This window comes from Trachemys scripta, chromosome 10 (assembly GCF_013100865.1).
Source record: "Trachemys scripta elegans isolate TJP31775 chromosome 10, CAS_Tse_1.0, whole genome shotgun sequence".
NCBI lineage: Eukaryota > Metazoa > Chordata > Testudines > Emydidae > Trachemys > Trachemys scripta.
In genome coordinates, this window is record NC_048307.1 from 44,808,806 (window position 1) to 44,832,952 (window position 24,147).

At 50.1% G+C, this 24,147-nt stretch overlaps 1 protein-coding gene across 1 annotated transcript; it reads right to left on the reverse strand.

The window, feature by feature from the left end:
* Positions 1-5,500: 5,500 nt before the first annotated feature.
* B2M (beta-2-microglobulin) lies at positions 5,501-11,166 on the reverse strand. Its single transcript, XM_034784317.1, has 4 exons — positions 11,018-11,166; positions 9,125-9,403; positions 7,510-7,544; positions 5,501-6,396 (listed from the first exon to the last, which is right to left on the reverse strand). The coding sequence occupies exons 1-3, from the start codon at positions 11,082-11,084 to the stop codon at positions 7,531-7,533; spliced, it is 360 nt and encodes a 119-aa protein (XP_034640208.1). The 5' UTR covers positions 11,085-11,166; the 3' UTR covers positions 5,501-6,396; positions 7,510-7,530.
* Between the last annotated feature and the right edge of the window lie 12,981 nt (positions 11,167-24,147).

Here is a 24,147-nt window from a genome sequence, read left to right on the forward strand (position 1 = left end):
TAAAGGCTGGAGGAAGGCAGTCTGAAAAGTCAGCAGCTCTGCTGAAGAGACACCGCGGTCCAGGGTACACCTATCACCCCATCCAGAGACACCTCAGGGTACTCAGCCTACCCCCCACATCCAGCTATTCCACAGGAGATGCCCCCTCCCCATCCAGATATACTGCACACATGCTCCCCCACACATCACTCAGCAAGGTGATGGATGTCCATGAGTCCCAGAGTCTAGGCCTCTATGTTTGTGGTGGAGATCTACCCCAAGGCGATCGGTCTCAACAGATCCTAGGGACTAGGCCCAATGAATCTAGGGAGGAGTTTTATCCTCAGAAGATGGCAATTGGCGAGCTCTGGACTAGGCCCATGTGGAGGACTTGGGAGACTTGCAAACGAGGCAGCTGTCAAGTCACTGGGTCTGGCCAAGCAGGCCCCTTAGTGAGCGATGCCACAGGAAAATGGCACAGGCAAGGTTCTGGAAGAGGGTGAGCATGTGGTGAGGGGCAGGTAGTTCCCCAGGGACCTGGGGGCAGATGCTGGAAGAGAGTGGCTGGGGGAGGCAGACGCTGGGAAAGCTGAGGAATTTGTGACCTTGAAGCAGACCGGCGGTGTTCTGAGGGGTGCGTGGAGTGCAAGGGAGGTTTCTCAGAGAGGATGGCAGTTAGCGAGAGGCAGAATGGCAGTTACTCAGTTCCCTCCCATGGAGGAGAAGGTTCTAGAAAACAGGACCAGCAAGGTAGGGCTTCTCCCATCCACGTTTTCCCAGACTGGCCCCTTGGCTTGGGTAGCTGTCTTGGATGAAATGGTTCGGATGGCCTGGGTTTTTGTAGCTGAGAGGCGGCAACCCTACACACTAATCCACACAGCCCAACATTTCAAGTAGTTACTCTGGGATGGGTCCTAACCCCAGGGAGGGGTGGGAAGCCCTGGGGGTGGGGAGATGGAGAGAAGTTACAGAGTGAGCTTGCCCCACCTTCACCCCACAGCAGCAACTCCTGGGCTCCTATCCTGTGGGGTTGGCAGGGCTCAGCACCCCACCCTGGGCATTATGACCAGGGCCAAGTGCATAGCACTGCTCAGGTTTGGTCTGGACCCCTCACCCCATGCACCAGGTCACAATGCCACTCACTCAAATTTAGCCTGGGCATGCGCACATATATATATGCCAACAGCAGGCCAGGCCAAACCTGACCACCCCTGTGTGACACGGGTCATTTTGTAATACCTAGAACGGGGAGCCAAGCCCAGTGGGGCAGGGATCACTTTGTAATACCGGGAGCGGGGAACCAAGCCCTGTGGGGCAGGAGCCACTTGAACCAGGACAGGGGGGCCGGGGGGGGGGTGTCAAAGCAAGACCGTTCTGCTAAACCTGGGACAACTATTGGGAAGTCTGCTAGTCAGTGGGAGGCATATGGGCAGATAGCATTTTTCCTAATGAAAGTAATTAATTAATATAATGTTCAGCATTTCTACAATCTTAAATATCCTAAAAGTGCTGTGCAAACATTAACTGCTTGGTTTGAGTCCATGAGGTCACAGGAACCTGGGGAGAAAAGTTATGGCTAGAGAGATGGGCAGTAGTACTAATGTATTCATGTTTACTACTTACATAATAATAAAAGTGTTACTTGCATATTAAGTAATTAAAGGTGAACTTTCAGATAAATTTAGACCCAAAAGTAGTTGCAGTTAAAACAAACTTTTGCTAAGCCTCACACCTCAATAGAAACATTCCAGTGAATTTTTTGTTTAAACTTTCAAAGGATACAATTTATTGGTAAAGGCCTAACATTTCCCTACAGTGTTTGCTACCTAGAGATTGCCACCCTCTGCTAATGTGCGAGAATGCAGGAAAGTGATTAGTAACCAAATACATTTATACTCACTCTGTCCCTGCTAATTTAGGTGGTTAGAAAAGAAGAATGGGGTTTAATTATTTGATACACTTTTCTTGGTTTTAAAATACAGATAAATTCCTGTCTCTTACAGAGCATCGACAATTGTAATATACCAGACTTTTCTTTATTCCTGTGTTTTCAGAAAGAGTTTTCTTACTCAGCCTGAGCTTAAAATTTCCATAATTAGAGAGCCTCTTTAAGCAAATGCCGTGTTCAAATACAAAACCTGAAATGGGATGAGAAGATTGTACAAAGTAATGTCTGTCGTCTTCCTTATCTGTTAAAAATAATTTCATGATTAAATGGGAAAAAGTTGTCACATCCTTTCAAACCAGAGGGATGGAATTCCATAATGTCTTTCATACACGCTTGTTCTGCCTCAACAAGCTTGTTAGAGTCACACTATCAGATCGCATGGAAAACATTGCAATCACTATGGTGCCCTGCATCCTGGGCTCTGGCCCTGCCCCATATTAGTTCCTTATTATGCACTTGCTCTTTTTTTTTTTTTACACTGAACAAAAATATTGGCTTTTTCAGAAAATAAGGCCAGCAGGGGCCATTATGATCACAACAGGTATAGGATTTCACCCAGTACACCTCCACCCCGATAGAACGCTGTCCTCAGGAACCAAAAAATCTTACCGCTTTATAGGTGAAACCACATTATATTGAACTTGCTTTGATCCGCCGGAGCGTGCAGCCCTGCCCCCCGGAGCGCTGCTTTACCATGTTATATCCGAATTCATGTTATATCAGGTCACGTTATATTGGGGTAGAGGTGTAATTTCTCCATCAAGCCAAACAACTTCTAGTGGGGCTAGAACCAGGGGCAGCTCTATGTATTTTGCTGCCCCAAGCACGGCAGTCAGGGGGCTTTCGGTGGCACGCCTGCAGGAGGTCCGCTGGTAACACAGATTTGGTGGCATGCCTGCGGGAGGTCTGCCGGTTCCACGCCTTTGGTGTACCTGCCGCCGAAACCGCAGAACCGGCGGACCTCCCGCAGTCATGCCGCTGAAGGCAGCCTGACTGCTGCCCTCACGGTGACCGGCAGACCGCCCCCGTGTCTTGCCACCCCAGGCACGCGCTTGGTGCGCTGGTGCCTGGAGCCACCCCTGGCTAGAACCTCTGTTTTTGATGCCATTCCTTCCAGAATCTTGTTTCTTGACATACCTGAACGCTTGAGGAACAGCGCAAAACCGGATACTAGCCTGGCTTTTGCTGCTGACTGCTCTGGCAGTTGTTTGTAGGAGAAAGGAACCCTGGCTCTCCCTCCATGGTGGAATGGGCTCACCAGGCCTGGACCAGTCTGCCTTTCTATCACACAGCACAACTACACTTGTGAGAAAGCATGTTTGTATAAAAGCGCTTTTTTTTTTTTTTGCAAGTTATCTTAAAGCAAAAAACAGTTGTATAAAGTGGATTGTTCACTTGAATAAAACTTAGAGAAACTGATGAATTTCTCTCATCTAGTTTCCATTTTTGTCTGTTTCTTTCCCAACTGCTTAGATCGGGGTGGGCAAACTTTTTGACCTGAGGGCCGCATCAGGTTTTGTAAATTGTATGGAGGGCCGGTTAGGAGAGGGGGTCATGGCCCAGTCCCCACCTCCTATCTGCCCCCCCCCCAGGACTCCTGTCCCATCCACACACACTGCTCCCTGTCCCCTGACCACCCCCAGACCCCTGCCGCCCCATCCAACCCCTCCTCTCATTTCTGATGGCTCCCCTGGCCCATCCAACCCCCCCTGCCACCCCGTCCAACCCCCCCTCCTTCCTGACTGCCCCCCAGGACACCTGCCCCCATTCAACCCTCTGTTCCCAACTGCCCTGACCCCTATCCACACCCCTGCCCCCCACTCCAAACTCCCCTGCCCTCTATGCAAACCTCCCCTCCCTCCCCCGCTCCCTACCCCCTTACTGTGCTGCCGGTAGCATGGGTGGCTGGCAACACTACAGCCAACTGCCGCCGCAGCAGCTACGAAGCACAGAGACTGGGTCAGGCCGGGCTCTTCAGCTGCGTTGCCCCAGGAGCTCACAGCCCTGCCGCCCAGAGCATTGCTTCGCTGTTAGAGCAAGCAAGCTGAGGCTGCAGGGGAGAGGGAACAGTAGAGGAAGGGCCGGGGGCAAGCCAGGCAGGACGGTCCCACGGGGCCGATGTGGCCCACGCGTGGTAGTTTCCCCACCTCGGGCTTAAATCTTATCACTTTATTTTTCTGTTTTGAAAGAACTGAACAGACCTTAGTGTAACTTATAAGTTTATGCATGAAGGCTTTAGTCATTTTAATTTTTTTTTTTTTAATTAAATGTTAAGGGACTTGTGTTATTCTCCCAGCAAGGCTCCAAGAGCCAGGAACAAAAACCCTACAAGAAATTCAAAGCAGCTGAACTACATGGTGGTTTACTCTCCTGACATCTGGCAACAGCTTTTATTTAAAGAAGAGTATCTGCTAGTCTGTTTGAATGCTACACCTTCTCAGAGCTACAGGTGGGACATTTGTATTGTTCTGGCAGTATCCAGGGTAACCTCAACAATCAGACCTCCTTAAGTAACTCCTGTATTTGTTTCATTTGTCTTCAAACAAGTCTTTTCCTTTCATTGAAGAACTGACTCACTCAAAATCCTTCTGAAAAGTTGTCTGAAGACCACCCTTATTGACAATGTCTCAACTCCACTGACCCAGTCTTCTTCCCATAGCTCTGCTCCTTAGGGTGACCAGATGTCCTGCTTTTATAGGGACAGTCCTGATTTTTGGGTCTTTTTCTTAAATAGACTCCTATTACCACCTCCCCCCCCCCCCCATCCTGAATTTTTCCACACTTGCTGTCTGGTCACTACTGCCCCTCCCTATAGTGAGGTTGGGTGTTCCAGAAACACAAGGATCATGATTCATTTGACCCATACAGAAATATGGTCATGGGGGTGTCTTATAGGAGTTTGTGCAAGGGCAGAGGCTGGAAAATGCACCTGTATTCCACTCCATGGTCCAGCACAGGCTCCCAGTCTGGGCTTCTGGTTCCTCAGCCGTCACCTCTCAGAGGTAGAGACCCTATCTCTTCCCCTCCTAAGCAGGGTTTTTCCAGACTGCATGGTTCCTTGCCTACACTGTTATGCCCAACAAGCTAGACTGCCTCATACAGGTTGGTGTTTGCGCTTTTGCTCTCTTCAGAGGCGATAAAATAGCATAAGTGCCCACTTAGTTACCACACAGCTCATTCTAAGCAAGCATGTTTATTCTTAAGGTAAAAGCACTTCAGAAAATATGCTAAATAATAAAAACATAAATGCATGCTAATAAAACTTCCATGAGATCATCCCCCACAGGTGCTGTGGTTGGAGTCAGTCCTTCTGAGCTGAGGAGAAAGCAAAGGATTGTTAGGAGCAGAGCTGTGCAGGATTTGAAGGCAAGGCTGAGAAGTTAATGATCATATGGATCAGGAACACAATCTCCTCCTTTTACTTTTATCAGAAAGGGGGAAAAAAGATTTGAGTAGCTGCTCTTACAGCAGGGACACCAATTCATTGACAGATTATATTGCATGCCATGCTGTATCCGATGCAAGACAAGAAATGTCCTTTCTTCGACTTAAGAAATCACAACTTCCACAGGGTTGATTTTTTTAAAATATATTTAAGACAAAACATTATATACAATTAAGAACCATACAAAGTGTTACACTCTCCTTTTAATTAGTAAAGCAGTTCCATACTGAGATTGTCCAAAAATGTTTAACAGACTTGCACACAGATTTTTTGCTTAAAACTGGCAATAATTTTATTGATTGGCATTTATAGTAAGAAATGCTGTAGCCAAGAGCTGTTCTTGAAAGCTCTACTACTGCTCACCCCAAAGGGCTTAACACATGTTGCACTCAGGCCCTGATAGCCCTCAATGCTGCCCCCATCCCTGGCGAAGACTGCTGCTGCCTACACATAGGTTGTGCTGGGACCTTGTTATAGCTCTTATGTTCTGGAGCTACTGGAAAGACAAAACTCTTCCAAATTTGCAGTTCAATCTCTCTCAATACCATGAGCACAGCATATCTGGATTAGAAGAAGGATCCGTGGGTCTTAAAGACCCTGAGATATGTTTAGGATTTACTTTACAACTGTCATTTTAACTAGCAGTAGCACACCCACCAGACAGCCCAATACAAGATTGGCTTATCTTTGCATAAGACCTATAATGATTCTATAACATGTCCACCACCAGATTACCCAAGTGGTTTTTTTCCCCCCCACCTAACCAGACAGAGCATCGAGAATTTTGGTGCGAGGCCAGCTGTAATGTCACACTCCATACACAGGGGGCCCCAGACTCAAATCTAACATTTCACACTAGCGGATTATTAATTACAAAAGACCACCCCCACACAATTTATTTAGCATTATCTTAAAAGCTAGACATTCAGCTCCAATACAAAGTGAGCGTGGGGTATGAAGAGCGCAGAGGAAAACAGGTTAGGGCTTAAGCTGATTTCAGATTGCAAGGCAGAGTTCTTCAGACCTGAAAAGAGGGGGGAAAAAAAGATGGTTTTTTATTAAAGCTTATATTATCATAAAGAATAAGCAATCTGAAAGGGAGAACCTGGCTCAGAGATCCCATCTGCAAACAACTAGTATAAACCCTAACAGGTTCTGGACTTCATAGATTCTAAGAGCAGCTGCACCTCCAAAGTCACATTCTCAGACAGTTTAAGGCACTGAACACCTCTTACCTGTTCACATTTGGTGTACTGCATTTGCTGGTGCTGTACATTAAGCCATTTGTTATCATTCACCAACTCAAAGCTGCTCCAGCACTGCCTGCCCCCCCTCCGCCCAAAAATGATGCCTTACAGTGACTGCTGTCCCTCTAACTCTAATGCAGTATTAGCCATCCCTCCCAGGAGATATAGCTAGACCATAAGCAAGGACTGGCAAATGTCAAATCCACCTCTCCCCACCCATCAAGAGAAAACACCATGGGGTCTGGTGACTAGCAGACCCTGTGACATATAAGAACCCTTCTTTCCAGGTGCCAAGTGAAGTCATAAGCCTTGCAAAAAATATAATTTTTGCTTCAAAAGGCTGCTCTCTAATCCTTGGACAAGCAAGTGTAGTCTCCATATGGGCATGATATTGTTACCAGTGCTAAGAAGTGGAACAATTTCAGGCCACACGCATACCACCTAATAAGCTAGACACAGAGCTGCCTGTTTATCTTCTCCCTGTCTTTCTGCCTCAGCATGGCAGGCGTTTTGCTTCCTTCCCTTGGGCTTCAGCCTAAGGCCTGGTCTACACTGGGGGCAGGAAAATCGATCCAAGTTACACAACTTCAGCTACATAAATAACATAGCTGAAGTTGATGTACTTAGATCTACTTACCGCAGTGTCTTTGCTGCAGTAAGTTGACGGCTAATGCTCTCCCGTCGACTCTGCCTCTCACCCTGGTGGAGTACCAGAGTCGACGGGAGAGTGCTCAGCGGTCGATTTATCATGTCTAGACTAGATGCGATAAATCAACCCCCTTTGGATCGATTGCTGACCCTCAATCCAGCGGATAATGTAGTCAAGCCCTAAAGATCAGTCTAGCACCAAACTCACTTTGACAGCAAGAAACGAAATATCCATAACTTACCATATGCGTCTAAGAAGCAGGTTAATTATCTGGGTCTACAAAAAGAGGATGACAGGATGTTAGCCTTCACTTCCAAGACGTTGCTGTGCTGCACAAATAATCCTCCCACCAATCACAACAATTCTAAACACAGAGCCGGGAGAGTTCTATCACTCCAGCAGCCAGAGAGATGCCCGGTGATAAGCCATCACTGCTCATGCTAGGGGATTATGGACTGGGCCAGAAAATAAACTGACACCACACCCTCATCTTCTTGCCAACTGTCCTAAGCATCTTTGCTTAGTTCACCTAAACTAATCAGGTTTCCTCCTCCCAGCAAGCAGAAGTCAACTGGATTCCGTTCCACCCTGGCATCACAAGCATGACAAACAAATTCAAAGTCCTGGACCTTTTATTGTTGGTGATTATGTATCAAATATGGGGGGGGGGGGAGGGGGGGAGGGGGATGTACGGCGTCGGGGGGGGGGGGGGGGGGGCGATTTAAGATACGCAAATTCAGCTACGCAAATAGCGTAACTGAATTCGACGTATTGCAGCTGACTTATCCCGCTGTAGGGACGGCGGCAAAAATCGACCTCTGCGGCTTCCCGTCGACGGCGCTTACTCCCACCTCCGCTGGTGGAGTAAGAGCGTCGATTTGGGGATCGATTGTCGCGTCCCAACGGGACGCGATAAATCAATCCCCGAGAGGTCGATTTCTACCCGCCGATTCAGGCGGGTAGTGTAGACCCAGCCAAAGAAACATAGGGAAAAGCCTGCAGACAGGACAGCAAAGTAAAAGACCAGGCTGAGGTTGAAAATGGTTTCTCTGACAAAAACTGCTCTTTTAATAACTTACCCTTTTTCAACAGGCAAGTCATATAAAAAGTTACATCTAACATATCTGTTCAGGCAGTTTTTATTTAGAGAGGTATATAAGGGAATAAGATACCATTAAGACACTATGATAACATTAAAGTCAGGTACAGAGTGGACAGGCAGCGGTTGTGCACACCTTCCCCAGAGCTCTGCTAACTGAGGCTATGTTTACACTAGCACTTTTGTCGATCAGGGGTGTGAAAAGAACACCCTGGACCAACGTAAGTTTCACCAACAAAAGTACTGGTGTGGACAATGCTATTGTCAGTAGGAGGGCCTCTCCTGCAGACCTAGCTAACACCGCTTGTTTGGGGTGGGGGTGGGGGTTAATTATGCCGGCTACATGGCAGACCTTACAGTGGCACAGCTGTACCTGTAAGGTCCACAGTGTAGATATAGCCTGATCTGATCTACAGCACCTCCACTATTCCAGAAATTAGTCTCTCCCTCTTTCCATTACTATCAGATGTTCCAATGCAGTGCATTCATTTACATGTTCCCTTTGGCAGCTAGAAACAAATTATTTCACTTGAGCCTAGGAAGAAGCCAAAGGTCTCTAGAAACAAGAATTCAGGAACTCACCCTATTACATTAAAAAAAAAAAAAACCCACAACAACCACACCACACTGGACTTGTGACTAAGCAGGCAAGCTGCATCTCTGGCAGAGTGCAGGATCTCAGTAGCAACAGAATCCAAATCCAGTGTACAATTCCTGAGGGATGAAGTGAACAAGATGGAAGTAGTGAAATACTCACCCCATCTGACGTTCTTGGGACTTGTAAGGGTGCTATGCTCCACTTTGCATTCATATGAATCTTTCCCATTAGGAGTGAACGGGGCATGCACCAGGCGCTGGAAAGTCCAGTCGTCACTGAAGGAAAGGTCAGACATTTCCATGGCATCCATCTTAACACCATTCTTCAGCAGGGTGATCTCAATGTTCGGGGGGTGGAACCCCTCCACATAGCAGTTCAGGACATTCGACTTGCCATCCTCCACTGGGTGGCGGGAGTACACATGTACTTTGGGGGAACCTGAAGAAGTTGAGAAAAGAACAGCAGCTAGGATGTCACTCAGCTCTGTAATTGTCTCCCCCCAGGGAGACTCCACCAGCTGTGCACTAACGACTCAAAGAGCCAAGCCAGGGCACAATGGCAGCTTGCTAGAGTTTGAGCCTTTAAAGCTCTAGTACAGTAGCACCTCAGAGTTATGAACACCGCAGGAATAGGAGGCTGTTCACAATGCTGAAATGTTATGGTTGTTCCTTCAAAAGTTTACAACTGAACATTTGCATAGTAAGTTTCAAAGCTGTATAAAGTTAAAGAAAAATGCTGCTTTTAACTATCTTAATGTAAATGAAACAAGCCCAGAAACAGTTTCCTTACTTTGTCAAAAAAATAGATTTTCCTTAGTTCTTTAGTAGTTTACATTTAACAGTACTGTACTATACAGTATTTACTTCCCCCCACATCCTATCTCTGCTACCTGATTATATACTTCTGGTTCCAAATGAGGTGTGTGGTTGACTGGTCAATTGGTAACTCGGGTGTGAAAGTTTTTGGACTGCTACCCCAATGCGTTGGTAGGTATTGCAATAAACGGGCCTTAGGCTTGAGTCTGTGAACTAAAATTAATGCGTGGGTGACTTTTTCCACAACACTCTTGAGTTCTACTGGAGCGCAAGCAGGACTGGCACTGCAGCACAATAAGGGCACAGCTTGGGCACAGCTGATACAACATATCAGTCTAGCTATATGCATAAGTGTGTGAAAAATCCTTAGCCCAATCAACATGCCAGCCACCCCGGCAGCATAGACACAGCTAGAGCCTCTACACGGGCACAGTCCCAGTGCAGACAGCCTACGCCAACAGCAGCTTTGCTGCCAGCGTAGGACCAGCACCTCCCTGACTGCTAGGATCACCAGATATCCTGATTATATAGGGACAGCCACACTATTCTGGGCTTTGTCTTATATTGGTGCCTATAACCCCACTCCCCCTTCCCAATTGTTCACACTTGCTATCTAGTCACCCTATTGCAAGCAGGGTCAGTGGAACCTGGCTCCTGCTGGCCCAGCCAGACTCACGGAGGGAGGTGGGGTCCCCACCGCAGCACCACTTCTCTGAGCACAGGCTACAGCCACACCAGGGCACCCTCAGTATGAACGCAGCCCTGGGGGCTCCCGCCGGGGGCTAACCCGGTGCTGGGGCTCATCCAGCGCCCTCCCACCACCGCAGCAGAGGCGCCCCGCTCCCAACCAAAAGCGAAAGCCAGGCGGGCAGCGCCATCAGGCGCCTTCCCGGAAAGCCCCTGGCGCACGGCCAGCCGGAGCCGCCCGCCCCAGCGGACTCCGCCAACAACCCAGCCAGGGGGTCGCGGGGCGCTGAACACCGCCCGGGGGACCCACTCCCGGGCTGGGCTGTTGGGGAGGTGCCCCCGCCCGGGCCAGTACAGGACTCGACGCACCCCGCGCACCTGAAGCGGGAGTCGCCCCCAGGCTCGGAGCATGGCCCGGCTCCCCGGCTAAGAGCCGCCCCCGCTGCCTGGCAGGACCCCCCAGCTGGCTCGAACACTGCGCGGCCAGGAGCCGGTCTCAAGGCTCACACCCCCACCCCACGGTCCCGGCGCAGCACGGAGCGGGTCTCACTTGTGGTTGCCTCCAGGCCGGCGAGACCAAGCAGTACCAGCAGCAGCACACCGAGACCCCGTGCCATGGCTCCCGCTACACGCGCTCCTCCGCGATCACTCTCAGCGAACTACCGCCCCCGTGCCCCGCCAGCGCCTTTTATACCCTGCCGGCCTCGGGCCAATCACAGCGGGGTGAGGCCTCTCGCATCATTCGTCACCAGGCAGACATGCCACTGACAGGTTATCCGAGCGGAGAGGGGCTTTCCAGCGCGTGCGCGCTCCTCACAGCAGCCCCTCCCTCGGGCTCCAGCTCTCGTTTCGCTTTCGCTTTCCAGGCTCCAGTCTCGGAGCAACTAGCGCGGGCCCCTCTCGCTAGGGCCCTTTGTGTAACAACCTGGGCTCGGCTCTGGTTCCTTACAGCGCCTCTCCCCCAGCTGAGACCCTGCTCAAGATAATAGTCTCAGCGCCTCCGCCGCCTCACCTGCCGCTATCTCCTTCTCCACCACCTGCAAGTGGGATTTCTACAAAAACACCCGTTCCCCCCCACGCCGCGTCCCCACCACCTTACCTAGCCCTGCTCAGCCACAGTGCTCACAGCGCCGTGCACAGGCGGTCAGTCTCCTTAGCCCCTTTTACAGATGGGGAGCTTGAGGCTCTGGCTGGAGCCCTCCTTTAAAACCCCGTAAAGTAGAGGTGGTGCCCTTGGTGGTCACAAGTTCAACAGAGCAAGCACACAGCCCTTCCTTAAGGTTTAGGGCATCCATGAGCCAAGGGCCTGTCCCTTTTCTGGATCAGGAAGAAGGCCCTGAGCCAATTTAAAACCAGGTTATTTATCCAAAAATCCTTTCTTTGTCTGATACAGACTAACATGGCTACTCTTCTTTGTCTGGTAGTTCCTGAAGAATCCAGTGTGAACTAGTGTATGTACACTTTTCTGGGGGTGTCTTCAAAGGGCTGGTAATAGGAATGACATTAATGTTCCCTCCTACTGGAGAAGGTACATACAATGCCACAATAACACACCATAACTGCATTTTTAATACAACAGACCCCAAAGGTATTAAACCTAATTCATAAGGTATAACTTAATTCAGTAAAGTTTATCTTAATTCCAGAAGATTTGTCCAGGGTATTATCAGTCTGTCACATCCAACATCCCTACAGTATTTTTACTGTTAAATTACTGATACATCCACAGACTTAACTCCAGTTTAATTTACTTTGTATCTGGAAATATAAAATAAGATTCATCATTATTGTTCCTATTGCCGTGGGGGGGTTTATGACAAATTAACTAAGTATCACATGACACTGACATAGCTTCTAGCGTCTTCCTGTGTGGTTTACTGGTCGCTTGAGTGTGTGTGTGGTGTGAGGTTTGTCATTCCCTGCAGCACAGAATGTTACCGGTGCATGGAACTGAAAACAAACAAAAAGAGAGAAAGAGAGAGAGAGAGATTCTTAGAAAATAGAGTAACAAAGAACCAGACTCAGCCCTCAGTTATACCCAAGCAAGCCCCTCATCAAGAGCATAAGGTCACATGGTTACGAATGAGGGCAGAATTGGGCCCCTGTTTTTGTTCTTGTTTTTTATTTAAATTTATTGGGATTTGCTTTTAGCTTAATACATTTTGGTCCCTCCAGACTAGCCAAGATTGACCCTTTCAGGGAGTGACAGTTACTTCCTGGTTTCCCTGCTTAGTCACTTATTTTTCCTAATTGGTGAAGGGGGATGTAAGGTTCATGGCAGAATAATAAAAATCCTCTACTCATCCATTTTTAGTTTCTAGCAGAAAAATTCTGTTCTTTTTGAGGTCGTGGCATAGCTTGTTCCCAAACAGCAAGAGTCTCAGATTACAGAGCCTCCCTTTTCCTGGCAACAATCAAGATTACAGCCAACTCAATACAAGGCAAGGTTTCTCAGGGTAAGCCAGCCTTTCATCTTACTTCCCTATATTTCTACCCCTTTCACTAAAGAGATCACTTTTACCAACTCTTATGAATTGATTGAAAGTCTTATCATATTTGGGTTTCAAGTGCCAGTCATGTGAATATGCAAAAATCTCAACTTTTTCATTTTTTAAAGCAAGTTTCTAGCCCTCATGGTTGTGAAGGTAAGTTTGAAAATGTTGCACAAGGCAACGTAAAGGCTCAGAAACCAGAAGCCAAATAAAAAAAACCAACCCTACTGTTACTATTTTTTAAAAGTCTTATGATTTTTAGGCTGGTCTAGTTTTCAGCTGACTGACTCACGATTTTTGACCACTTTGGATTGGCAAAACTATAACAAGTGCCACATACTCCCAACTGAGTCCTGGTAAAAACATAGGTGCCTCCTTTTCACCCACAATTAGGGCACGTCTTCACTACCCGCCGGATCGGCGGGTAGCAATCGATCTATTGGGGATCGACTTATCGTGTCGAGTGAAGACACGATAAAATCGATCCCCGATAACTCTGCCGTCGACTCCGGAAATCCACCATGGCAAGAGGCGGAAGCGGAGTCGATGGCGGCGCAGCAGCGGTCGACTCACCGCCGTCCTCACAGCCAGGTAAGTCGACCTAAAATATGCAACTTCAGCTACGCTATTCACGTAGCTGAAGTTGCGTATCTTAGGTCGACCCCCCCCCCGTAGTGTAGACCTAGGAATACATAAGAACGGCCATACTGAGTCAGACCAAAGGTCCATCTGGCCCAGTATCCTGTCTTCCGACAGCGGACATTGCCAGGTGCCCACAGGGAATGAAAAGAACAGGTAATCATCAAATGATCCACCTCCTGCTCCTGTTGCCCATTCCCAGTTTCTGGCGAACTGAGGTTAGGGATACCATCCCTGCCCTCCCTATTCCTGGCTAATAGCCATTGATGAACCTGTCCTCCATGAATTTATCTAGTTCTTTTTTGAACCTTGTTATAATCTTAGCCTTCACAACATCCTCTGGCAAGGAGTTCCACGGGACACAGTTGTGCCTTGTTAACCCTGGCTAATCACCTTTCTTAATGGTTTGAGTTTGATGGGCAGCACCAGAACAATGTTGGCAAGAAGCTATTTTGGTTCCCGAAAAGGGCTGTACAGCACTGAACCAATGCCCTAATCTGGTGTTAGGGGAACTGTGCTATAGGAGATACCACTTCAAGTAGAGACATAAAACCAACATCCTGCTCACTTGGACTATTAGGGATCCCCCTATTACTTATCACAGAGGTTAGTGGGTCAGCCAGAGCTTTGTGACTAAATTCAAGGCTATTTACATTCTGCCCCATATAATTTCAGTGGGATTTTGAGAACCTGTCATTCTCCTCAGCAATAAAAAAAGAAAAACATATCAGGAACTCACCAATTGGAAGAGAAATGCAGCAAGCAGAGGCCAGCTGCACAGTAGCTACAGCTGCTTGGCTCTGCCAAGCTTAAAGGACCACATGCAGACAGACAGACATAGTAGGAAAAAGTTCCTATAAGAGGGCAAACTTTGCAGTGGGTAGCATCAATAGGAAGCAATTGCTGGATTCACAGGCACCTAAATATCTTTGTGACTCCCACCCCATATTGTCACAAAACACCCTGCAGGCTGATGGGATATGCCTGTGGAAAACCCAAAAAAACCTTAATCAAAGTTATATCAATAGGGAAAAACAAGATATGAATTAAGTGGTTGCTGTTAAGGAGGTGATTCTGTGTATTATGCACTGTCACTTACATTGCATGAGTTCAAGATTGTTCCTTACTTTGTGTTGCATTGTTGTGCATTGTTACAGAGCTGCAGCATTTCAGCCCAGAGGTGATGATATTCTATTAGGAGATACAGTTGTGTTGTAATGAGGTCATAAGGGCTGCTCCTGCCCTCTTGGTTCAATGGGAGCCTTCTCACAAATCCCAACAGTAGCAGGAACAAGCTCATTCCATTTAGGATTTAAGTGCCAGCCAATCTCCATATCTGTTACCAATCCCCTCAGCCAGCCAGTCTTCAGCTGGGATTTGCTGCCTTTGGCCCTGACCTTGCAGGCTTTATTCACATGTTGAACTTCATGCACATAAACAGTCCTAATGACTTCAACAGAATTATTCACATACATAAGTCTTCTCTGGCTGCAGTAAGGGCCCAGCCCTGTCTGTTTGTTCCTCAGGCTTGAAGCTGTTCAGATGGGGATTCCCGGTGATGATCTCATAGTAAACAACCCTGACTGAAAGGGTTTCCTGTAAAAAGAAACTGAACTGTAATCTCCTGCATAGGAAATTTTTAGAAAGCAAAAGGAATCTTGTTTATTTGAAATTCAAGGAAATCCCTCCCATTCTTCTTTTGAATTGTCATAGAATCATAGCATATCAGGGTTGGAAGGGACCTCAGGAGGTCATCTAGTCCAACCCCCTGCTCAAAGCAGGACCACTCCCCAACTAAATTATCCTAGCCAGGGCTTCCTCAAGCCTGACCTTAAAAACCTCTAAGGAAGGAGATTCCACCACCTCCCTAGGTAACCCATTCCAGTGCTTCACCACCCTCCTAGTGAAAAAGTTTTTCCTAATATCCAACCTAAACCTCCCCAACATCTTCCATGTGTTTTTGGACCAATGGAAAAAAACAGGTACAATTCAAGTGACTTTTAAAATTGCGTATGAAACTGAATTAACAAAATTAATGAGCTTATAAACAACCAGAAAATATACTAGGAGTACTTGTGGCACCTTAGAAACTAACAAATTTATTGTAGCATAAGCTTTCGTGGGCTACAGCCCACTTCATTGGATGCATGTAGTGGAAAATACAGAAGGAAGATATATATATACACAGGGAACATGAAACAATGGGTGTTACCATACACATTATAAGGAGAGTGATCAGTTAAGGTGAGCTGTTGTCAGCAAGAGAGAAAAATAACTGTTTGTAGTGGTAATGAAAATGGCCCACTTCCAGCAATTGACAAGGAGATATAAGGAAGATAGCTGGGAGCCTCCCGGCCAATGGGCTGGGCTGGGCTGGGCTGGGGGGAGGAGAGCGGAAGGCAAAGGGGGGGATTGTAGGGAGCTCTGGAGCAGGGGAGGCAGTGGGGGAGGGGAGTTGTCTGGCACAAAGGGGGGGCTATCTGGAGAGGGATGACAGGGGCACGGGCTGTTGGGGAGGTCCCTTGGGGGGGCAGAGGGTTGTGTGGGTCTCTGTGGGGCAGGGGGGAGTGATGGACGGAGCCAGCCGCAGCCCAGGTCTGCTCTGTGGGGGGGGTGTTGCTATAGCCCCCTCAGGAAGCCCCCTCTGTCTGGTGTATTTTATGCCAGCCCCAGGTTGCCCATTGCTGCTCCTTTTCCCCACCCCCGGCTCCATCTGTCTGTCCCCACAACCCCTGGCTGTGTCTGCCTGCCCCCACAACCCCCTGGCTCACTGGCTGTGTCTGTCTATCAGGGACAGACTCCTGCTGCTCACTCTGCCCAGGGCTGAGAGCCGCTGCCTGTGACTCCCGCCCCCTCCCTGCCGTGGAGGCGTGGCCAGGCAGCTCTGGCACAGCCCCCTGCTGCAGCTCCCATTGACTGGATTCACGGCCAATGGGCTGGGAGCTGGGTCAGCGCTGGGGCCTCTCCACAGCATGCAGCGACTCCGGGGACGGGGAGCTGCTCCCGAGGTGAGAGCGCCCCGTGTTGCCGACCCATGGCACGGGGACCCCCAAAGGACGGGGCTTGGGGCCCAAACGTTGGTGGAGCTGAGCCCACCTTCAGGAACATGGGCACCACGGGCCCATATAAGTCGCTGTCTATGCTCCTATGCACTGTTAAGTGTCGTGAGAACATCGCACGTGGCAGCAGAGTTACTCACAAAGTTACTGACAGAGGATGAATCGCAGGCACCAGAATGTGATATGGACAGCAGCAACTTATCAGTGATTTTGGCATTCACAGAGCACCTGCATATGGTAGACCGTCGCTTTTGCGCTAGGGAAACAAGCACTGATTGGGGGGATTGCATTGGCATGCAGGTGTGGGATAATAACCAGTGGGTACAGAACTTTGGGATGCATAAAGCAACCTTCCTGGAGCTATGTGCTGAGCTGGCCCCCGACCTGCAGCGCAAGGACACCAGAATGAGAGCTGCCTTTTCGGTAGAGAAGCGTGTTGCAATCAGTGTGTGGAAGCTGGCGAATCCAGACTGCTACCGGTCAGTTGCAAATCAATTTGGAGTGGGGAAGTGCACTGTTGGGGCTGTATTACTCCAAGTGTGCAGGGCAATAAATTGCATCCTGCTGTGGAGGACCATGACTCTGGGAAATGTGCATGAAATAGTGGATGGCTTTGCAGAGATGGGTTTCCCAAACTGTGGCAGGGCGATTGATGGCACGCACATTCCAATTTTAGCGCCAGACCACCTTGCCTCAGAATACATCAATAGGAAGGAAAACTTCTCCACGGTAGGGTGACCAGACGTCCTGATTTTATCGGGACTGTCCTGATATTTGCTTGTTTGTCCCGCGTCCCGACCAATGTTAGGTTGGGACACTGGACAAACAAGCAAACGCTCCGAAGCCCAGAAGGGCTCCCCCTCCCCCCCGACTCCACCTCCTCCTCCCCCATTGGATCCCTCCCCAAATCCCTGCCCCCATCCCCGCCCCCTCACTGCCCCATTGGCTCCCTCCCCAAATCCCTGCCTCTTCCCCAAGCACGCCATGCCCGGGAGACGCAGGGGAGCGCGGGGCCGGGGTGAGTGTGAGTCCGGCCTGGCCCCGAGCAGGCAGGACTCGGGCGCGGTACCTGGAGGGAGAGTAGGGGGGCAGCCCGCGGGGCCAGGCGGCAGCTGTTCTCCCCATCTGGGCAGCGGGACTCGGGAGCAGCCGCTGCTGCAGCTCCCACTGCCACGGGGGAAGGAAGCGGCCAAGCACGTGGTGCTCGGCGGCTGCGGCTATGGCGCCCGGGCCCGAACCTGGGCCTGCTGCGGGGACCCAGCGCGCACGCTGCGCCCAGCCCCTGGCCAGTCACATCTGGGCTGGCTGCCCAGCTGGTGTAATCCCGCGGGCGGCGGCATCGGCAGCCCCGTTCGTTCCCCTGCGGGACCCGAGCAGGATGGGGGGGCTGGACCCTGCTGCCCCCACTCTGGGGCCGCCCGCGAGATTGCACCAGCTGGGTAGCCAGCCCAGATGCAACTGGCCAGGAGCTGGGTGCGCGCAGCGTCTGCGCTGGGTCGCCGCAGCAGGCCTGGGCTCGGGGGCTTCGTGGGCGCCAGAGCCGCAGCGCGCCACGTGCTTGGCCAGCGGCCGCTTCCTCCCACCGTGGCAGTGGGAGCTGCAGCAGCGGCTGCTCCCGAGTCCTGCTGCCCAGGTGGGGAGAACAGCCGCCGCCTGGCCCCGCGGGCCGCCCCCTACTCTACCTCCAGGTACTGCGCCCGAGTCCTGCCTGCGCTCAGGGCCAGGCTGGACTCTCACTCACCCCAGCCCTGCATCTCCCAGGCCTCCCTCCAGCACTTGCGGAGGGAGGAGGAATGGTGTGTTTGTGCGGGGGGGGGGGGTTGTTGTTTTTTGCTCTGCTGCCATTTTTTTTCCCCCTCTGCCCTCCCCCCCCACATCCCGATATTTGACCTGGGTGATCTGGTCACCCTACTCCATGGTATTGGCGGAGCTTCTGGATCACTGGGGGCGTTTCACGGACATCAATGCAGGCTGGTCTGGAAAGGTGCATGACGCACACATCTTCAGGAACAGTGGCCTGTACAGAAAGCTGCAGGCAGGGACTTTCTTTCCAGACCACAAGATCACAGTGGAGGATGTGGAAATGCCCATATTAATCCTGGGAGACCCGGCTTACCCCTTACAGCCCTGGCTAATGAAACCTTACACAGGGCACCTGGACAGCAGCAAGGAGCATTTTAACAACAGGCTGAACAGGTGCCACATAGTAGTCAAATGTGCCTTTGGCCGTTCGAGACACCTCCGGTGAGCTTTCAATGGCAGGCTTACCGAAGATAATATTCCCGTGGTCATAGCCACCTGCTGCACTTTGCATAATCTGTGTGAATCTAAGGGTGAAATGTTTGCTCAGGTGTGGAGCACCGAGGCAGAGCGCTTAGCTGCACAGTTTCGACAGCCAGATGCTTGGGCTGTCAGAGGAGCCCAGAGGGCTGCTATTAACATCAGAGAGGCTTTGAGGAACCACTTTGACAATGAGGAGCAATAACACATGTCTGCTTTGGAGTTGCTTCCCTGGTACATCCATGTACAATTTTGGGGCCCAAGCTCCATGCAACAAAATCCTTTAGAAGCCTGTTCCTGAGAGTGAATTGATTGCTATACGCTTTTGTAGAACACAAAATAAAAACGCTGTACCGTTAAATACCTTAGCCTTTATTTATAGTTAAAAAGGGTAAAACCTCACAACTGTCATTGTGCAAGCTGTGAGAGGGGGTGGAGTGATGGGGAAACTCAGGAGTGCTGTGAAGTGAAAAAGAATGTGTGGGCATAGAGGGGGGTGGGGTTGGCAAAGAATGGTGCATGTGCATGTGCTGCAGTGGAGGTCGACCACGGATCTGCTCAGTCTGTACCTGTATCGAAGACTCCGTGAGCACCCCAATCATGGTGAGTGTCAGGAGTGGGGGGAAGGTGGTTGTGCGTATGGACAAAATGGTCACGGTTTGCAGGGCAGATTTGCAGGGAACTCATTCTAAAATTATCACACACTTTTGCACAGGCAGCCAGCCTGCTGGCTGACATCTCACTGGTGTGGGTAAGCAGGGAAACCAGGGCACAACTACGGCATGCTTGCGGCTTTCAGCCCAGTCTATATGCACCTCAGCTATGTGCTACTTTGGTCCCAGCTCCAGTGATTGCTAAATGGCATGGTACAGTTTCCTCTAATGGGGACACTAACAAGACTGCAATCCCTTGGAATCTGTGGCAGAGGATTAGCAGGTACCTCTTGGAAACTTTCCAGAGCCTGTCTCTGGAGGATTCCCTGTAGAGGTCTTGATGTCCATTGACACCCTGCTTGGCCATGCAGATTAGCTACACAGGGCAATGTCCAGCTCACATAAAATACTACCTGCCTCCTACTTTTCGATTCCCTACACAAGTCATAGCAACTTACCCAGTGTCTCATCTGCTTCCTGCTCCCCACAGAGCACTTCTGGAGTGGAGAAAAGTTCCTGGCTGCCTGCCCCACCAGGCGACCCCGCTGGGAGCACCACATCCTCTTCTAGCTCCACTTCTTCATCCAGAATTTCAGTCTCTGGGTTACCCCCCCTTTCTGCTGCCTCCAAAGTATCCACGGGGCTATCGGCGATGAAGGTGGGGTCACCACCGAGGATAGCATTCAGCTCCTTATAGAAGCAGCAGATCTTAGGTGCACCACTGGAGCGATGGTTTGCCTCCCACGCCTTATGGTATGCCTGCCTCAGCTCCTTTATCTTCGCTCTGCACTGCTGCGTGTCCCGATCATAGCCCTTTTCGCACAAGCCTATTGCGGTGTGCACGCTATCGCTGTTTTGTCATCAAAAGGCAGTTTTTGGCAACAAAACTTGCCAGTGTAGACAAGCCCTGAGAAACTCTTGTGCATATTGGCACCAAACCCTGATAGCAGAAGGAGGAATCAATTGAAAGTGAGGAGTATCCAACCCTGACTTGGCATCCTGTGTCTGACTGGCATGGTGCAGAGAGAAGCTTCCTTGGGACAAGTGACAAAGCCTTACACTAGGGTGACCAGATGCCCAGTGTTGTGGGTGAGGCCCAGTTTCAGTATAAGCCACTTGAGCCAGCCGTCCCACACCAAGCTCTGGTCTCTTTAATGTGCTGAGGAGGCCATGGTGGACACAGGAGGAAGAGTCAAGGTCCAGAGGCTAAGCCAGTGAGTAGCAGAGAAAGTCTGACAGAGCATCACTTTAAACAAGTATCAGAGGAGTAGCCGTGTTAGTCTGAATCTGTAAAAAGCAACAGAGGGTCCTGTGGCACCAAGACTAACAGAAGTATTGGGAGCATAAGCTTTCGTGGGTAAGAACCTCACTTCTTCAGATGCAAGTAATGGAAATTTCCAGAGGTAGGTATAAGTCAGTATGGAAATAACGAGGTTAGTTCAATCAGGGAGGGTGAGGTGCTCTGCTAGCAGTTGAGGTGTGAACACCAAGGGAGGAGAAACTGTTTCTGTAGTTGGATAGCCATTCACAGTCTTTGTTTAATCCTGATCTGATGGTGTCAAATTTGCAAATGAACTGGAGCTCAGCAGTTTCTCTTTGGAGTCTGGTCCTGAAGTTTTTTTTGCTGTAAAATGGCTACCTTTACATCTGCTATTGTGTGGCCAGGGAGGTTGAAGTGTTCTCCTACAGGTTTTTGTATATTGCCATTCCTGATATCTGACTTGTGTCCATTTATCCTCTTGCGTAGTGACTGTCCAGTTTGGCCAATGTACATAGCAGAGGGGCATTGCTGGCACATGATGGCATATATAACATTGGTGGACGTGCAGGTGAATGAGCCGGTGATGTTGTAGCTGATCTGGTTAGGTCCTGTGATGGTGTTGCTGGCGTAGATATGTGGGCAGAGTTGGCATCGAGGTTTGTTGCATGGGTTGGTTCCTGAGTTAGAGTTGTTATGGTGCGGTGCATGGTTGCTGGTGAGAATATGCTTAAGGTTGGCGGGCTGTCTGTGGGCGAGGACTGGCCTGCCTCCCAAGGTCTGTGAAAGTGAGGGATCATTGTCCAGGATGGGTTGTAGATCACTGATGATGCGTTGGAAAGGTTTAAGCTGAGGACTGTAGGTGATGGCCAGTTCTGTTGGTTTCTTTTTTGGGCCTGTCTTGTAGCAGGAGGCTTCTGGATACACGTCTGGCTCTGTTGATTTGTTTCTTTATTTCCTTGTGTGGGTATCGTAGTTTTGAGAATGCTTGGTGAAGATCTTGTAGGTGTTGGTCTCTGTCTGAGGGGTTGGAGCAGATGCGGTTGTACCTCAGCGCTTGGCTGTACACGATGGATCATGTGGTGTGTCTGGGGTGGAAGCTGGAGGCATGAAGGTAGGCGTAGCGGTCGGTGGGTTTTTGGTATAGGGTGGTGTTAACGTGGCCATCGCTTATTTGTACTGTGGTGTCTAGGAAGTGGACCTCCCGTGTAGATTGGTCCAGGCTGAGGTTGATGGTGGGGTGGAAGCTGTTGAAATCATGGTGGAATTCTTCCAGGGTCTCCTTCCCATGGGTCCAGATGATGAAGATGTCATCAATGTAGCGTAGGTAGAGAAGGGGCGTGAGTGGACGAGAGCTGAGGGAGCGTTGTTCCAGGTCAGCCATAAAAATGTTGGCATATTGTGGGCCATGCGGGTGCCCATAGCGGTGCCACTGGTTTGGAGGTATATATTGTCACCAAATTTGAAATAATTGTGCGTGAGGATAAAGTCACAGAGCTCAGCAACAAGTTGTGCTGTGTCATCATCAGGGATACTGTTCCTGACAGCTTGTATTCCAAGCTCGTTATCTCCATACTGACTTATGTATGGGGTGGAGGGATAGCTCAGTGGTTTGAGCATTGGCCTGCTAAACCCAGGGTTGTGAGTTCAATCCTTGAGGGGGGGAATCTGGGGCAAAATCAGTACTTGGTCCTGCTAGTGAAGGCAGGGGGCTGGACTTGATGACCTTTCAAGGTCCCTTCCAGTTCTAGGAGATGGGATATCTCCATTATACCTGCCTCTGGAAATTTCCATTATGTGCATCTGAACAAGTGAGGTTCTTACCCACAAAAGCTTATGCTCCCAATATTTCTGTTAGTCTTAAAGGTGCCACAGGACCCTCTGTTACTTTTAACAGGCATCGCAACCTGACTCATGCCATGAGTTTTTCATCATAGCTACCAAACCCTCTCACTCCTTGAGAAGAAGGCCCCTTCCCAACCCAATCCCAACTCTAGCCATGTAAACTCACCTGCACTCCATGACTAGCTCACCCCCTTCCTTCCTGCCCTGCCCCTATGATGGGAATAAGGAAGGTGCCCCATTTTTTCTCTCATTAATTCTTGCCTTTTTATTTTGAAGTCTCTGCTTTAAGTTTACAGAATTCCAGGAAGATTCAGGGTCCCTCTGGCCCTGGAAGAGGATCTGCTACCAACAGTGTCCCTGCCACAGCTCAGGGGCACCGAGACCAACTCTTAAGGAAAATAGGGTTACCATACATCCGGATTTTCCCGGACATGTCCGGCTTTTTGGGCCTCAAATCCCCATCCAGGGGGAAATCCAAAAATCCCGTATGGTAACCGGGGGCCGGCGGTGCTGGGCCGGGGGTGCTGGGCCGGGGGCTGGCCCAGGGCTGGCACCCCAGGGCCTGAGCCGAGCCAGGTTGGAGACGCTGGGGCTGGGGCCGGCCGCTGGAGGAAACCGCTCGGTTGGGAGGGTGGGAGTAGACTGGGCCACGCTTCCTCCCCCCACCAGCTTACCTGCTGCCTGCTCCAGGCTTCCCGCGAATCAAATGTTCGCGGGAAGCAGGGAAAGGGGTGGAGTTGGGGCAGGGGCGGGGCTGGGGGCGTGGCCCCATGGAGTGTCCTCTTTTTGGACACTCAAAATATGGTAACCCTAAGGAAAAGGAAGGAGGAAAAAGGTGAATTCCTGCCCCACCAAGGATTCAATCCACATGCTAATGCCAGCTGCATTCCTCAAAATCACACTGCATGTGCATGTGGGCCTGCAACACTGCAAGGAGCCAGAGACATTCTTTATCACCCTGCTATCCAATAGCCTCAAAGGTCCCAGCCCTGCAATGAGCACCGTGAAGACCAGACCCCGGCAGACATGTGGAGCCTCAGTGGGTGAGCCCCTGCACCAGGGGGCAACAGAATCTCCCTAAAAGTGTGTGGGGGGACGACATCGGCACCCGAACCATGGCCCCACCCCACCCGCGCTGCCCTGAGCCCCTGCCCTTGCATCGCTCTACCCTCTCCCCCCATCGCTTGCCCTTACAGCTGGTAAAAAGTGGGAGGGCAAAGCCCCCTGGCTCCCCTGTTCCGGCACCCCTGCTCTGCACCAACGGGGCTCTGTGTAGTTGCAGAGGTCTACTTGTGCAAAGTTCATTGCAGGATCAGGGGCAAGGCATCCAACCTATCTCATAATCACCAGTGATACCACACAAAATGTTGAGACCAAGGCAGACCATGCACCCTGATTTGTCTGCAACAAAATCTTTATCATCCTAAACTGATGGGTTCTAATCTGATTCACAC

What these genes read in the sequence shown, in the direction of transcription:
- B2M (XM_034784317.1), bottom strand. Translation starts at nt 11,084, where the DNA reads ATGGCACGGGGTCTCGGTGTGCTGCTGCTGGTACTGCTTGGTCTCGCC. An exon ending in CGGCCTGGAGGCAACCACAA is followed by an intron (nt 9,404 to 11,017) that starts GTGAGACCCGCT and finishes CAACTTCTTCAG; the next exon opens with GTTCCCCCAAAGTACATGTG.